Here is a 16,979-nt window from a genome sequence, read left to right as displayed (position 1 = left end):
AATTAATATATTCACCAGATAGAAGGTGCATTACTTCACAAACATTGATACCCTTTCTCATGTCTTGGTCCCCATTTCCCTCCTCCCACCCCCATCCCTCATCTTGTTTTCCCTCCTTCCCTATCCAATTTCAAATAACCAAATACACATATATACAGTATATCAGATAGCAAGGTAAAATACCGTAACAATATGAGATAACCAAGAGACAGCAAAAGAGATGAGAGATAACATAGTACATTAAGGACAAGAATCACTCATTATACGGCTTTTGTTTCTATATCTGGAGGTCCTTTCATTTAGTGTCACACTACATGGCCTTATGTATCTAGGTTTTTCTCTACTGTAAATCTCTGCTAGGAGAGCCCAAAGTTTCTACTGATTAGGACAAATGAGGGAAACCATTGAGCCTACGTTCCTTTAAGTCTGGCTTACTTCGCTTAAGTAGCTAGGATTACATGCATGAGCCACTGCGCCTGGCCTGGCTGTGACCTTTAATGCAACTGATTGTCATGTTTTTGTTTTATTTTTGTCTATTAAGATCCAAGGTTACATTTCAGTATTTCATGTTCATACTCATTCCCATATCTCATAAGAGCTACTGAGATTTTTTGTTTAAAGGTAATCATCCTTTCTGTAAGAATTTGGAAAGTCAGGAAAAATAATCCAGTATGTACATATGGTTTGGTTTCCACTAAACCCCAGAGTAAGTTGCACGCTCTTTTTGATCCTAATTTTGACCTTTCTCCCATCCCCATACGCTCACAAAGACAAGAAAAGGTAGGAAGTATTAAAGCAGATTACTGGAAAATGATTGCCAGTCCTGAGGCTTGAACTCAGGGCCTGGGCACTGTCCTTGGGTTTTCTCAAGGTTGGTGCTCTACCACTTCTGGCTTTTTCTGTGTATGTGGCATCAATGAATCAAACCCAAGGCTTTGTGCATCCTAGGTGAGCGCTCTACCACTAGGCCATATTCCCAGCCTGGAAAATGATTTTTTTTTTAATTGGGAGAATAGTCATTACTACTCTCTAATTTACCTGAAACGTTGGTGGCTTTTGTGTATGGGTGTGACACCAACTGTTGAACTCAATGCCTCAAGCTTGCAAGGCAAATATCTATCATGTGCACCATGCTCCCAGCCCTTTTTACTTTTTCAGATAGTCTAAAACATAAGCTCCTTCTAGCTCTACCTCCTGAGTAGCTGGGACTACAGTCATCTACCATCAATACAGCTCTTGCTGATTTTATTTACTTATAATTTGGGCAGTACTGGACCTTGAACTCAAGGTCATGTACTTCCTAGGCAGACACCACTGCGCATGAACCATGCCTCCAGCCAGTTCTCAAGTTTTTGTCCAAGCTGTCCTGAGGAAGGCCATCCACATAGCTGAGATGACACACACCACCTTATTTCTGAGATGGAGTTTCACTAGTCATTAGTCCAGGCTGGTTTTGAACCTGTCCTTCCTATCTCCTTACCTCCTGAGTAGCTGGGAATATAGACATGAACTACTGTGCCTGGCCTGTAAGTTTTTGTTGTTTTGTCATTTGTGGGTCATGGGGCTTGAACTCTGGCCTGGGCATTGTCCCTCAGCTCTTCAGCTCAAGGCTACCTCCCTACCCTTGAGCCAAGCACCACTTCCCATTTTCTAGAAGTTAATTGGAGATAGGAGTCTCAGGTCCTTTTGTGCCCGGGCTGGCTTTGAACCTTAATCCTCAGATCTCAGCCTCCAGAGTAGCTAGGATTACAGGTATGAACCAGTTTATGTGAAAGAGATATATGAATTTCAACTACAGAATATGTTGCTATGTTTTCTTCATGAATTTACAGTCTGTGGTTTGTTTGGCTATTTTCCCTCCTACTAAAGAAAAATCTAGCCGTGTTTTGACAGTGAACAGGAACATCGATGTTGCCCTCTACATCCTTTTTTGCTTTTAACCAGAAACAAGCACACTCCGTGCATAATCCATTAATTTATCTCTTGTTACAGGGAAACATTTCAAATAAATGTGGCCATTTGAAAGGTGCTTACACAACGAAAATGATACTCAATATAATTGATTTCATTTTACCCTAAAACACTGTATCCACCTAATCACCGTTTCTGAACTTTAAAACTTGTTCAGATACAAGATCTAATGAGATCCTAATAAATTATGAATATTGGCCTGTGAGATTAATAGAAAATTTTGGCTGCTTTACAATATTATGTCATGCATAAACTTCAGCCAGGAGGAATTCTTTAATGGACTCACAGAAAGAAATGGAGTCAATCCATACATGGTGTTGTGGGCTTGTTACGATTCTAAACTTCGGACTGGAATAACTTGTCATGTTCCTCTTGAAGCAGATCAAGTCAGAGGGCTGGAAACCGGGTTAGACAGAAAACTCTCCACCTTTTCTAAGTGATGATGCTGCAAATGAATAATAAGGAAGTGCTGCCTCAAAGGAGAGCCTAGCAACAGCTGTTGAGAATACCTTAATTTGGACAGCAGCCTACTCTATACTTCCGTATCCCCCTCCATAACATGTATCCCCATCTCACATGGAATTTTATCACTTCCTTATTGTTGTTACTCTCTCTGCAATGAATCCTCTGAAAAGACTTCTTAATCCAAAAGTTGGGCAGCTTAAGATCTTTACCCATTCTTTCCTTCAAAATGCATGTTATTTTCTCTTGGAAAAACGATACACCTTTCTACCATGTGTACATCCCACATCTGAGCTGTGATCTGTACATCCAACCTTCCAGTCCTCCATTGGTCCCCACTGAAGAGTACCCCCTCAATTCAGTGTCTGATACAGGTCTCCCTAGCTGTAGCAGCCACATTCCCTGGGTTAGGATACAGTGCATCATAGCTCAAATCAGGCTGTGCCTTCAAACTGGACCCTGAAGGAGGCTTCTATTCACCACTGAAGACAGATTCTAATCTGGGAAGAAAGGCCACAAGTCCTTAGACATGACCTAACTCAAAAGTAATCACAAGAATGACACAAGATTGAACATGAAGCTTTTTCATTGTTCATGCACTACAGACCACATACTAGCTAACTAAGAGAGTGTATGTAATAGCCACTTACTAGTTTTAGGAATCATAATCCATGAATTTTCTTAACACAGTTCAATAACAGAAACTATGGGAAATAGATCTCAGGGGAAAAAAGTACAGTGCTTTCATGTAACAGAATTATAATTAACAATGGTTCTGAGGACTATTCTACTACACATGAGCGTTAGCTGATGAGAATTACAATGACTAGGCTTTGCTCTAAACCAAATGCTCTAATGTGCACAAAAGAATGGTCAGGTAGTTTCCACTTTCATTTTGTTAGTGGAGTTCTCTCTGTGTCTGTTTGTTTCTCTGTGTTTCTCTCTCTCTTTCTCTCTCTCTCCCCCCCCCCCTCTCTCTCCAAGCTGATCTCTCATGCACATTAGTATTGATTCACGTTCCCCCAGTTTCTCTAACACAGAAGTCAGAACAAAGCCATTTTCCACGCACAGAGGAGAGAGCCTAGTCTGCCACATGCAGGAGTGTTGCACCTCCTTCTCCTCTCCTCTGGGGAAAGACTTCAGAATGGCTCCCTGCCCTGGTGTTTATGCTGCTATGTTGCTCAGCCTTGTAGCAAGAAAGGGAAGATGGCCTGCTAATGGCTTTATTGAATACTCTGATGAAAATCTGACAGATGTAATTTATAAAACACAGATGTTTTCTGAGACTTCTAAGAGACTGAATGCTGACTAGAATATCCTGTACATTAAGTGGGATGTTACTTCATAGCCCATTATCTTTGGACTAAGATGGTGGAAGCTAAAGGAATTATGATCATGGAACTTAGGTATGTTGTGAATAGGATAGAACTGTGGACAGACATGAAACAGAGGGAAAATCCTAACAGCAAGAAAGTAATACACAATATATGATCCACCAGGGAAGGAAAATTGTTTTAATATTTGTGCAAAAAATCTGTTATCAATAGGGTTACAACTGCATCAGAATTCAAATATACCTGTATGTGAAATATTCCACAAAATGTCAAGTCTGGTTAGCTAGTGACAATATTCCTTGACAGTGAGAAAGTACTGTACCCCAACTAATATTTATTCTGCATAGCACCAGAAAGTAAAATCTTGCAATTTCCTTTTATTATTCTAAATCTAGAAACATATCTACTTATAAGGATTACTATAAGAGATCTGTTTACAAGTTGTTACCATTCATCTTTGGTAATATATATATATATATATATATATATATATATATTTATGGCTAGGAGACTGACATCGAATTTTGCAACAGTGCCTTTGTAAATTCAAGTTTATTATGGTTTTTAAAGAAATGTATGGGTAGGCATCCAAACTCTCCAAGCTCCCTCTAAGCTGTAATAAAAATGTTTTTGGAAATTACTCTTCCAAAGCTTTATTCAATATTGAATACACTTTAATTGCCAATGTAAAAAGATAATGAGATGAACAAGGGATGATTTTTCTGTATTGAGGCAAAGAGGAAAGGAAATGATGCTGAATCTAACACTCAAATCCAAACTTTGGGCACTTGATTGCAACATCTCTTCTTATGTATGTGTGGGGTAATTTTTTTTTCTTGCTTTCTTTGAGAGGATATCTTGCTATGTAGCCCAAGATAGTCTAAAACTCATGATCTACCCAACTCAACCATCTAAATGCTGGATTACATAGGAGTGTAGCATAGCACCATTCCTGGCAAAATATTTTTAACCATTACATGATTTTTTAAATTGAGTTAAAAGTGAAAAATTGAAAACTTGATAACCTTCTCAAATGCTATAATTTCATCCCCTTCCATTTTTTAAAAAAACAGAAAACTTAAATATACAGGCAGATCAGAACCAGTGTAACCATTTCCCCCTCTGCATCTGTTTCCTAACTGCATAGACACACAGCTAAGAACCATCTAGAATCTGGCTTCCTCCACAGCCAACATTACAAATACTGACAGCAATGAAATCTTCTGCCCCAGGAAAGACTTTAAAGGCCACTTGACAACACATCTTAACACATCATGCTTTTCAAACAGAAGTTTCTTTAGCCCATAACCTAAATCAAAAGAAAATCAAAAACAATTGTCCAGAAAACATTTTTTAAGAAGCAATGGTACCCAAGGTTTGTTCATAGTCTTTGATGAAAAGGTGATTGATCATTCAAGCCAATTGTTTTTCATTTGTGATTCTGTGAAAACGATGTCTTAAGATCAAACTTAATTTCTGCTCAACCTTTAGTTTCTGGCCCCTCTCCCTCTCCTTCTTCCTCTTACCCTCCCTCCTCCCTCTCCCTCTCCCTCTCCTTCTCCCTCCCTCCCTCCCTCCCTCCCTCCCTCCCTCCCTCTCTCTCTCTCTCTCTCTCTCTCTCTCTCTCTCTCTCTCTCTCTCTCTCTCTCTCTCTGCCTAATGCTTGAGGCTTCATCACAAGACCTAATTATTTCAATTCTGCTTTTGAAAGAACACAGTTGGTTTGTGTTTCTCCAGTTGTGCTTCTGGCTCTCCCAGTGCGTGTGACATTTCCTCTCATCTTCATAGCTATCCTCTGAAAAGGGCAGGAAAGCAAAGCAAGCCATCCTCACTTCTAGTGATGAGAATACACAGGTGACTTGCCAGGTGTCTCACTAATAATAAAGCTATTATGCTACTTACTAAGGCTCAAGTCCTGACCTTCAACTTTTTTATTCCCCATGCACAAGCTTCAGAAAGGGTGTGGCTTTCTGGCTACAGAACGTGTCGAGTGGAGTGGATGAATCTGGATGATGTAATCCACACATGATGGTATTCTTTGGAGTGAACCACACGTCATTAATCTAGACCAAAATTTATAGAGTTTGCTTGTAAATGATGGGTTTCATATGAATCTACAGCCTAGCCAAGCAACTATTCTCTCGAGAGAATGGAACTTAGAAGCCATGAGAAAGCATGACACGAGAGAAAAAGCTGCCCAAATTGTATATGCTCAGTAATAAGAATTCCCAAAGAACATGAATAGATAGATATACATAATCTTTAAGGTTTTAAACATAAAATGAAACTATACTATTTGTTTCCCCAGATGACATACAAAATATAAACGACTATATTATTATTATTCAATGAAAACTACATGAGCAAGGGTTCATAATTTTATATACAATTCCTCTTTATGAAGACTGCTTTAAATCTAACAAGAGAGACTCGTCATCCTCTACTCTCACCTGAGATTTAAAAGTAACCTTTAAAGGCTCAGGGGTTGGGAATTCCCCTCCTCCCTGGGGCACATACCCTGTCCTGCCTGCCTCCTCTTGGGTTTCACTGAACTCATTGGGGTGGAGCTCATGGATGGGGTCAAGAGCTGGACTGCCTGCAAGGACGTCCACACCCAAGTCCGGCCCTGCTTCCCGCCCTTCTGCCTTTGTATCCTTAGCTTTCCTGAGGCTACGCATCTTGAAAGCTTCCTTGGAAGGAGCAGCATTAGAAATAGATTTCTTAAATCTTTCTCCTGACTGCCGCAGCCTCTCTCCTGACTGCCTCAACCTTTCTCTTCTCTCAGGAGTCACTATTCTAGTTCTAATTCGGTTCACTTTCTTGTCAAAATTCTGCCGTGTCTTCTGCATGCTTTCTTTGGAAAACGCCTTTTTGATATGATCAATGCGTTCCTTGCCTGACTTTCTAAACCTGGCAGATCTGCTTTCTTCAACATAATACTCTTCATCTGAAGAAAGATCTATGGGCGGATCAAAGACTTCCTCTTCTTCCTCTGGGTTCTCAGTTAGGTTTTTGTCCCTAACAATAGACAGGGAAGTCGGACAGCGAAGCTCCTCCTGAATGAGAGGAAAAACAAAGCATGTTAGTGCTTCCTTTCCACAGCTCTGAGACCTGCTACACACACCTCACCATCTGCCCTCATTGCTGATTATCCTCTGCCTCCTGAAAGCTCGTATTTCTCAGGGCTCCTCTCTCAATGGTCCTTTGCTCAAACATTTTATCTTCATTGCTCTACTTCGAAATTGCTAAGCTCCTCCTCCCAGATGTACCACAGACACTGCATTCATCCTCTCCATGTGTTCCTTCCTGTCCCGTCTGTACCTTTCAGCACCCAGAACCACCCAGATCCACCCAAGTCACTAGCCTCATCGATGAGACTATATAATAACTCAGGTTCATACTCTTCAACCAATGTCTTAAATTCAGATCACTGTCACCTCAGGCCTGAAACTATAAATCCTTCTCGCTGATTCCTCTCCCTCCAGAACATCACTTAAGAACTTGCTATGAAATACTTCTAAAACAGAGCCTTGATTATATGCCTTGAAAACTCCAAGAAGGGAGTTTGAATCCTTTAGTGTAATTAGAAGGCTATTCAAGACAGGTGGTCCCTGGCTCACGCCTGTAATCCTAATTAGCCTTTAACATAAGCAGCTCAGGGACAGTACGCAGGCCCTGATTTCAAGTCTCAGTACCGGCACACAAACTCATAATAAAAATAAAAATTAATTTGATTAAAAAAGAAGAAGAAGAAGGCAGCGGCTCTTGCTGGGCATGGTGGCTCACACCTGTAATTCTAGCTACTCAGGAGACTGAGATCTGAGGATTGCGGTTCAAAGCCAGCCTGGGCACTAAAGTCCATGAGACTCTTACCTCCAATTAACCACTTAGAAAACCGGAAGTGGTGCTGTGGCTCAAGCGGTAGGACAGTAGCCTTGAGCTGAAGAGCTCAGGGAAAATGCCCAGGCCCAGTGATAGGGCACTAGCTTTGAGGTGAAGCGCGCAGGGACAGTGCCCAGGCCTAGAGTTCAAAGCCCTATGACCCCCCACACACACACAAACAAACAAACAAACAAATCAACTCAGATGTCAACTTCCCTCAATAGCTAGATTACTCTCCAATTTACTCCAAAACAACATGAGTGTGCCACTATTGTAATATTTATCACTACGTGAACCGAACTGGAATTCCACTCACTTACACATATATTTCTGGAGCCTTCACCGCATGACGGGTTTCTTAAAAGCAGCAGTATGTCTTCACTTAAAATGTATGTATGCCAATAGCTGAGCACCTTGTACATACAAGGTATTCTTGATAAATGATTGTTGGAGCAAATAAAAGAGTTGTCATCACAAGAAGCTACTAAACACCACTATACACTAAATCAATATGCTAGGAATGTCTATGGAGAAAACAGGATGATTTTACATTCTATAAATAAGTAAAATATATAGTATGCTGGATATAAAGTGCTAAGATTTAAAAATAAAACAAACAAAAAAATAAACCAGGGAAGTGGATATTCAATGGCAGGAAAAGAAACTACTTGAAACAAGTGGCCAGAAAGGCTTTCCTAATAAGAAATCTGCTCTGAGACCAGCATTGTGCAAGAAGAAAGTGGATAAAAGACATGAGGAGGAGGGTGGGAGAGAGAGAAAGGAAATGAGGGCCAGGTCATAAAAGGCTCTGTGCCTAATAATGTCAGTGGCTCCTATTCCATTTATGACTGGAAGAAAAAGGATTTAAAGACAGTAGATCTGACCCACTCTGTTAAAAGGGTTATTGTGTTGAAGACAAGCTACTGGGACAAGATAAGATGAGTTAGCAGCACTGTGTTCAAGCAGGTGGGAGATAGACCAGGATGATTGTGGGCAAATTCAGGTAAGAGCCAGCGTTACTGCTACTAGATTAGGTGTAGAATGTCAAAGATAGTCATCAAGTACATGACCTGCAAAAGGGAGAGAGCAGGAGGCAAAAGCTGAAGAAAAATGACGAGCTCTAAACAGGCAGCTCTGGAAATGCCCACTGGACACGGAGGCAGAGGTGCTGAGTAGGCAGCTGAGGCAGGCACCATAGCATGGAATTCAGGAGGGAGGAGGAACAGGAAGAACAAATTTAGAAGTCATTAACACTGGCATGGAACTAAAGGTTTTGTAGGCTGGGAATGTAGCACAGGGGCAGAGTAGCTGTTGTCTAGCAGGTACAAGGCCCTAGGGGTGACCCCAAAACCACAAGAAAATGAAACAAAACGAAAGGAGCATCAGACTGGGGATGACAAGACATCATCCATGCTGAGGGCTGACCCAGGCCACCAGGTAAAGGAATCTTAACTATTTAGCTAAAACAAAATAGGCATAATTTTAAGGAATATGAAGTTTTTCTTAATCAGATCACGATTAATTCTATTCACTCAAACAACAACAACAAAGCAATACACAGAAGAAACACATTTACTCATATGCTAAAAATTCATCTTCATGATATGAAAGACATTCCTGATGCCTAATTGTGTTGGATACTTATTTAAAATTAAATTCTTTGGCTTCAGAGTTGTAGCATCTAGGAGCCACAAAAAAAAAAAAATCTCCTAACTCTCTGATGAATCAGTTAGAAGCATTGAAGTTATGTCCTTTCCTGACACCTGCTGCGGTGGATAGCAACACAGCGTGGGCGAGGCTGGGCTGGCCTGACAAGGTATAATTAGAAAAGCAAGGCACCAAAGAGCCATTTCTACTTGGTAGACAGGCTGGGGGAAAAAAGCTACAAGCTGTACTGTGACTCAAGTGGGACAGTACTAAGCCTTGAGAAAGCCCAAGGACAGTGAGTGCCCAGGCCCTGAGTTCAAGCTCTAGGACTGGTCAAAAAATTAGCAAAAAAACAAAAATTGTAAAACAGGTAGGAGCAGAAAAGGTCATTGCTACGAAGATCTATTTATCACATAATACCTTTAAGTTAATGGTAAATACACTGTAGTGATCATTCAAAATTATAAGACTGTGTTAGTGAGTAATTTCCAAACATCAGTATATTGTCCAGGTTCTTTAAAAAGTACCATTTGTGTAGTATGCTGGATATTAGATTAAACGGACCTGATTATCAAAGTAATGAATTCATGACTTAGTTCTACGGCCACTGACTGCATGTGCCTTTACCCTTTCTCCTTACGTTTATAAAAGACAGCAGGCACTTGCTTTAGGGCAAACAGCTGTTCACTCTGGACAACTTCACAAATCTTCATAGCATACTATCTTAAAAGAGGCCTGTTCTAAATCAGTCTGCCTCAGTTCGGTTAAGCAATTATAGGGACTCAAAGAAAGGAAAAATGGTTAAGTTATTGAAAATAAAGAAGTAAATGAAAACCTCAACTTTTTACCCATACTAGTCCTGGGCACTATCTCTGAGCTTTTTGTACTCAAGACTAGTGCTCTTCCACTTTGAGCCACAGTTCTATTTCCAGTAGTTAATCAGAGGTACAAGACGTCTCAAGACTTTTCTCCTGGCCTACCTTGGAAACGAAATCATCAAATCTCAAGCCTCCTGAGTAGCTAGGATTACAGGTGTGAACCACAGAGCTTGGCCAATCTTTTAAAAGAACAAAAAGCAGGGTGAGCTTGTAAGTTCTAGGCCAGCCTGGGCTACATAGTGAGATTGCGACTAAATTAAAAATAAACTTAAAAAAAAAAAACAGGGGTGATAAACAGAATTACACATGTGGACAAGGTCAACGAGAACTTTTACAACTTTTCAGAAACTTCGTGGCTGTGGTTTTTGTAAATCTTGATTGAAATCTGGTCCACTTGGCTCAGTATATACACATAGAGGATGAGATAAACCCACCATGGCTCGGGCCCTGGGAAGGGACATGGAGAATCAATACTTCCATTCTCCAAAGACAAACCTGGATTCACAATACTTGCACTAACTCTGGCACTGGCCTCTGAAATTAAGATAAAACTTATAAGGTTGGAGAGATCTCCAAGGACCCAGAAGGAAAAAGAGAAGGGAAAGGACTTCAAATGTCACTTCCCACTCTACTTGTGAAACAAGACACATTTTTCTCTCTTCCCTGATCTTTTTCCTCAATAACCTATGACCTCTTAAAGCCAGATCCAAAATGCCACTCTCCCATCCCTAGGGTGGGCCAAGGGCTGTGGAGAATTGACTACTTCATAAAAAATGCTGTAGAGAGTTATGGGGCCACATTTGTCATTTAGTAAATACTCACCTATATCACCCAACTGTGTTCCTGTTTCACCTTGTTTTTATCCTTGTTTTCTCCCCATGCATTGACAAACATTTTTAAAATGTACATGTGATAAAATATTGTATATACACCAAGTAAATGCCCTAGCTTGCATTCCTGATTTTATGCAGAGAACAAATTATGTAGCACGACAAAATCTGGGGCTAGAGGTTTGTAAGTTTTTGAAGTTCATAATGCATACTAACAAAACATGCCTTCCAGACATGTTGTGCTAGCCAGTAGTCCCAATAGGGACTATTGAAATGAGTGAAATTCATCCTTATTTACTTTGCCTTTTATGAAATGCCTGGTAATTCCTTTTCTGGGTTTAGTTTAGTCTTATATCCTGCGTTTGGTTTTGTTTTACTATGAGAGAAGAGTTCAACTTCTTTTCATTTTGAAGAATTTTCACAATGCATTGGACATATTATTCATATGCCATGGATATGTTTCCATGTCAAAGAAATACATAAGCATTGAAAACAGTGTTGTAGGAATTAAACTCAATACGAAGAGTCATACAAAAATATTCAATTCACTAAAAAGCTGATTGTAACTATTTATGCTTCTGCCATATCTTTATTAGCCATATAAAAATAAAACTACCTGAGAAACAGGGAACAATTCTTATTATTGTAATGTACAGATAAAAATTCCAATAAATTATATTCTGAAAAGCTTTATATTTTACAGGTTAAACTGGCTCTCTGTGAGAAATTGTAGGGGTACTTCCCTTTAGCTTCTTGATTTGGGGAGATGTTAAGAGTAAAATTCGTGGTTTTCGGACCCTTTAGTTCTAACATTCTCCAAGTCTAAGAGAGGGTATCATGCTATTAAAACTAATATGCTGAACGAGCCTGACCAATATTAAGTTTCAAAGTCAAGAAATAGCCTTAGCTCTGACAGTTCACATTACATGAAATGCTTCAAGAAGCTCAAAATACTGATAGGCTGGATAGTACCATTAGGTGACCTAGAAATGTTTTATTTTCTGAGCTTTCTGCTGTTATAGAGCTCTACTGTCTAAGTATACACAACGGCTAAGATATGACACTGGACCCTGACTTTTTGACAATTAAACAATACTAAATTAAAGCAATCAAGCTTACCTGGAATATTACTACACGGAATTTGTTTTTCTTCATTATTTCCTCTTGCTTGGTTTCAACTTTTGTCACATGAACTTGTTGCTTCTCCACCCTGGCCTTCACATCTTTAATATGAGCACTGACTTTTCGAGTTTTCTCAAATAGCTTGTTAACAACATAGCCAGTATTGCTATGTGACTGCGAAAGCTTCAGTAGGTCGATCTGCACAGACTTGATGGCATTTTCCATCTCCCTGTGTCTTTCTTCTATTCTCTTCTGGCTTGCCTGTACACTGTCCACAATGGTAGCCACTTTGCCGAGCACAGTCACAATGGTGAGAGCAGCGTCTTGGTCTTCATCTTCGGTAACACTGGACAGGCGATTCTGGTGGATTTTATCAGCATTGGAAGCAGACCCATTATGCTCCATTTTATTTGTTTCTCAGAGAAAGGAGTCCTACCACAATCAATTCTGGCACTTGAAACCAAAAGCCAGGCAACAGGGTTGCTTAAAGGGTTAGAAAGCCCACTTGCTGGAGAGTGGTCAAGTATTTATAACTACAAATACCCATACATGACTGTCCTGCAATATGAGCCCTTGCAAAGCACTGGGGACTGTTCCAAACATGCTTGCTGACTGACTAAGGGACTCAAATAAGACTGTGTGGGTAGAAGAGGAAAGTTGGTTTTTTTTTTGAAGTTCATTAAAGCCACTGTGTTGCTAATATTAAGCCTATAGGCCAAGTAACAAAAAAAAACTGACAAAGATTGGATGAAACTTTTTGTCTTAAGATCATTTCAAACAGTACTTGTAAAAGCACAGGGAAATTGCTTCTCCTATTAATCTCATTATTATATGAACTGATACATCAATACCAAACAATAGAGTAAATAACCACACCAAAACAGAGGCCATATAGAGAAAACATTATATTATAACATGCTTTCCAAAACAAATATGAAAATTAATATTTAATTTTGAACATAGTCTTTGAATTCTTCATGCATACTTTTGAGGATCTAAACTACACATTAAACAGCTCAATACATTCTACTCACACTTCAGACTTTTAAACAACAACCATCTATTCATCTAGCTACTACTATAGGACAAATTTGAGAGAGGTCTTGGGTCATTTTTTAAGCTCACTGGAAGAGCACCAATCATTAACAATTATTGTATTATAGTCACAAACACTTGATACAATTTACATTAAAACAAATAGTCTGCTTAAAAATGAATGTGTATTAAAGTAGTTTAACTGAAAGTGTAGGCTTCATCCTGATCTGTTAACACTCTATTCTGACAATAACTAAATCTACTTTTCAATTATTTGTTTCCCTTATTTCTATACCAGGTAATTTTATTTCAAATTATTAGTAATCTTTTTTCAAAGAGGAATAATCAAACTCCAGTCCATTCATCTTATAAATAATTTACATCTAACACAGAAAGCTTTACAGTTCATGCGGTAGGCAGTGTCTAAAAAAATCAGATACTAAATTTCAAAAACATTTAAATATCTATTTAAACACAGTGTCTTCTAGATTTATTTATTTTTTGTAAGAAAAGTAATCTGTAAACATTTTTACCTTTAGTTCATGCTTGGTCAATTTGCTATGGTCACTGGGAGAGAAGTGAGTATGACTTTAGAACCATTTGTGAAATGGGTCCATCTTTGCAAAAATATTACATTCCGTGGGTAAAGAACAAGGTTTTAGTATTACCATGTGGTACAAATCTGTGAAACCAATATCTGTATTTAAAAACATAAAACAAAGACTACTAAACAGTCCAAAACTGTTGTAGCTAAATATTCTAAATACGAGCCAACAGTACTACACTAAAAATGTCCAAAAATAAGGCCTCTGAAATAAATGTTTCCATTCTTTAAAAAAAGACATCGTAAATGTACATCACATGGTCAGTGTGCATATAAAAGTTATCCGTTTACACCATTCTGGAGGATGTATCTGAAGTAAAATGGCCTAGGTTCTGCTTCTGTCGACGTCCTCTATTGTTCTTAGGGCATTTTCTGTTACATAAAAAAAAGAAGAAGAAGAAAGGAAAGGATCAACTGGATCATTTTGTTGAAGAGATTTCAATTGTTTGAGTAATATATTTCACATACAAAGTCAGATTATATGTACAAAGAGACAAGCAGCTAATTGATAGGTTACGTATCTGTAATAAGATAAAAGCGATGGCAGCTTGTTAGCTCCTCTATCAAGCTGGGAGGAAAAAAGGATTGGGCATATATTAATAGGAAGGGGACAAAGCAAAACTCATTCCTGAGAAGAATGCCTACCCCACTGGCCTGGGAACTTCCTAACCACAGTGACTAACAACGTTACAACAACAACAACAACAACAAAAGCCTGGATCACAGAAAAGATATTGGCCAGAATACAATTCCTGAGCATTATCATGCTCCTAAAATGACAAGACAAGTGTAGATGAAGGAAGAAATCAGAAAGAATTGTGCATCTAATCTGGAATGTGAACATATTAAGAATGCTCATTGACTTCAGATAGTAACCCACAACGGATGTACTCCCTCCACATGTTCACGACGAGGCTTAGCAGAGAACCACAAGGAAAGCTGACAGTTATTCACCGTTCTGTTCTCATTTCACTAGGAATTCCTCCCCACTGTGGAGCATTCTTACAGCACTGTAACTGCTCTTCTCCCTGCCTGCTAAATCACAAATGTGGCTCTGTCTATGCCAAAGGTATTGAGTTATACAAAGTAAAGAGGCTGAGATACATTCTGGTAAAATTCCGAGTTTGAGTCCTATTAATAACTAACTATGCAACCTCAATAGGAAACACGAGTGTAATGTAGTAGAGTAGGAACTAAAATGTAGAACACCAGAGTTCCTATACTCTAGTTTATTTTTATTTTTATTTTTAATTGTTATCCAGTTCCCAAGAAGACTGCTTTGCCTTTAAAAGACTTGATAGGCTGGGAGTTTGGCCTAGTAGTAGAGTGCTTGCCTAGCATGCACAAAGACCCACGTTCAATTCCTCGGTACCACATACAAAGAAAAAGCCACAAGTGGTGCTATGGCTCAAGTGGGAGAGCTCTAGCCTTGAGAAATCCAAAGGACAGTGCTCAGGTCCTGAGTTCAAGCCCAGGACTGACCAAAAAAAAAAAAAAAAGACGTGATATTTCTACTTCATGGATGGTCTTCAAAAGATGTTTTCACTAATCATCATAAAAATTTTTGAGGAAGGCAGAGCTGCAATCACAGCCATTTCTTAAATGAGGAAATCAGTTAAGAGGTCATCTAGGCCTGAACCACATATCCCTAACTAACTAAACCTTTGGAAAAGTTCCAGCCTTCCTGAAGGCATGGCTTTTTTTCTCTACAAGATGAAGGAAGTATAGCAAGGATTGATACCCTGCCAATCTGTGATCCATGAGTCTAAACACATGCAAAAAAAAGACTGTCAGCATCCAAGAAGAAAATGTGATTCAGAGATTTGATGAGCAGGTCAGTGGGAATATCCTTTTAAGAGAAAATTCTTCACAAGCAACAGCAACCACAACAGCTGTCCTGTAATGGACTGTGTGGGAGAGGCATTCCTAAAAATGTAATGATGGTAAGTCCATGGACATAATTATAACATTCCAAATACAAGACAGCAAGGCTGTCTGGGTAGGGAGGAATCTGCCTCAAGGAGGAATCTGTAATTAATACACTCAGATAACCCTTCAGTCCCAGAGGTCATCCACAGTGAAGACACTGTCGTGTTGGGATCCAAGCGGCTGGGAAGGCAGCCAAAGGGCTTAGTGAACACTGGCCAGGTGATGTTAGTAGCTGCGGATGATTAGGGAACACTCAGAGCAGAAATACACAGTGGGGAAAAGGCTAGATCTGGATTAGGCTGGAAAAGCATTTGCCTAACTGTTTAACTTTGGGCAAGATACTTTTAAACTGAGGAGGCTAGCTTCCTCTCACTTCACCTAAGAAGCCAGTCTCCTCTGAGGAGAAGATTAAACTCAAAGCTGCTTCTCAATGCTCCTATCCTATGATCCTCTGAGCACTGTACAATCTTCTAGCCCCAAATATTTTTCTTTCTCTCTCATCTCATTTCATATATGACCCTTCAATTAATGCTCTAGAAAAATTCTCTCTGCTAAGTCACTCCTTTGTTTGAAATCTGAAACAAAAATGAAGTTTGGCACCTGCTTTCCATGCCAGTCAAACATGGCAAACCTATTTCCCAACATGCTTCACTACTAATCTGGCCCTTGATGATTTCATGGACAGTGGAATGATTAAGGCAACCATGAAATGAATCTCAGTTGCTTCCACTTTAGTGCTTGAAAAATATCCATTACTCAGAAAACATTTTTTATCATTTCTAGATTTATCCTATTAGCTGCAGATGGTTATGACTACCAAAAGTCCAGCTTCTTAACTAGACTTGGACAGAAAAGACATACATCCAAGATAACATGCCAATGTCTGTCTTTGATATGATCCAATGCTCTGCCCAGAAAAAAAAATGCAGACAGTTCAAGCATGGTACCTAGAGAACAGTTGAGCAAGACCTTACAGAAGTAAAAAGAGGGGCCGGGAGTTTGGCCTAGTGGTAGAGTGCTTGCCTAGCATGCATGAAGACCCGGGTTCGATTCCTTGGTACCACATACTTAGGAAAAGCCAGAAGTGGTGCTGAGGCTCAAGTGGTAGAGCTCTAGCCTTGAGAAAAATCCAAGGAAAATCCTCTGGCCCTGAACTTAAGCCCAGGACTGGTAAAAAAAAAAAAAAAAAAAGAAAATACACGAGCCTGGGAAGTGCCATGACCTCTGCTCTGATTTTTCTCAGGTATAGTTTAGTTTGACACACAACTCCACACGGCTTAGAAAA

The 16,979-nt window shown here is 39.4% G+C and overlaps 2 protein-coding genes across 3 annotated transcripts in view; both read right to left on the bottom strand.

Annotated features, from left to right (window-relative positions):
• Positions 1–6,076: 6,076 nt before the first annotated feature.
• Positions 6,077–12,975, bottom strand: Cavin4 (caveolae associated protein 4). The gene is made up of 2 exons (XM_090330337.1): positions 12,124–12,975; positions 6,077–6,823 (listed from the first exon to the last, which is right to left on the bottom strand). Exons 1-2 carry the CDS (start codon positions 12,529–12,531, stop codon positions 6,164–6,166), a joined length of 1,068 nt encoding a protein of 355 aa, XP_090186463.1. The 5' UTR covers positions 12,532–12,975; the 3' UTR covers positions 6,077–6,163.
• A 1,013-nt stretch (positions 12,976–13,988) lies between these two features.
• LOC150065692 (myb/SANT-like DNA-binding domain-containing protein 3) overlaps positions 13,989–16,979 on the bottom strand; it is a 129,562-nt gene continuing 126,571 nt past the window's right edge. For both annotated transcript variants that reach the window (XM_090330334.1, XM_090330335.1), the window contains one exon: positions 13,989–14,137. In XM_090330334.1, the coding sequence (XP_090186460.1) occupies positions 14,053–14,137 (85 nt within the window). In that variant the 3' untranslated portion in view covers positions 13,989–14,052. The remainder of the gene's footprint in view (positions 14,138–16,979) is intronic.

Source organism: Megascapheus bottae, chromosome 3, assembly GCF_031878675.1.
Source record: "Megascapheus bottae isolate mThoBot1 chromosome 3, mThoBot2.hap1, whole genome shotgun sequence".
In the NCBI taxonomy this organism is placed as follows: Eukaryota; Metazoa; Chordata; class Mammalia; order Rodentia; family Geomyidae; genus Megascapheus; species Megascapheus bottae.
Note: the sequence above shows the minus strand (reverse complement) of the source record. Positions and strands in the feature narration are given on the sequence as shown.

Excerpts from the sequence above, each read along its gene's own strand:
- Cavin4 (XM_090330337.1), bottom strand. The coding sequence starts at position 12,531 with ATGGAGCATAATGGGTCTGCTTCCAATGCTGATAAAATCCACCAGAAT. Across the intron at positions 6,824-12,123 it reads TCCGTGTAGTAATATTCCAG|GAGGAGCTTCGCTGTCCGAC; the intron begins GTAAGCTTGATT and ends CCTCTCATTCAG.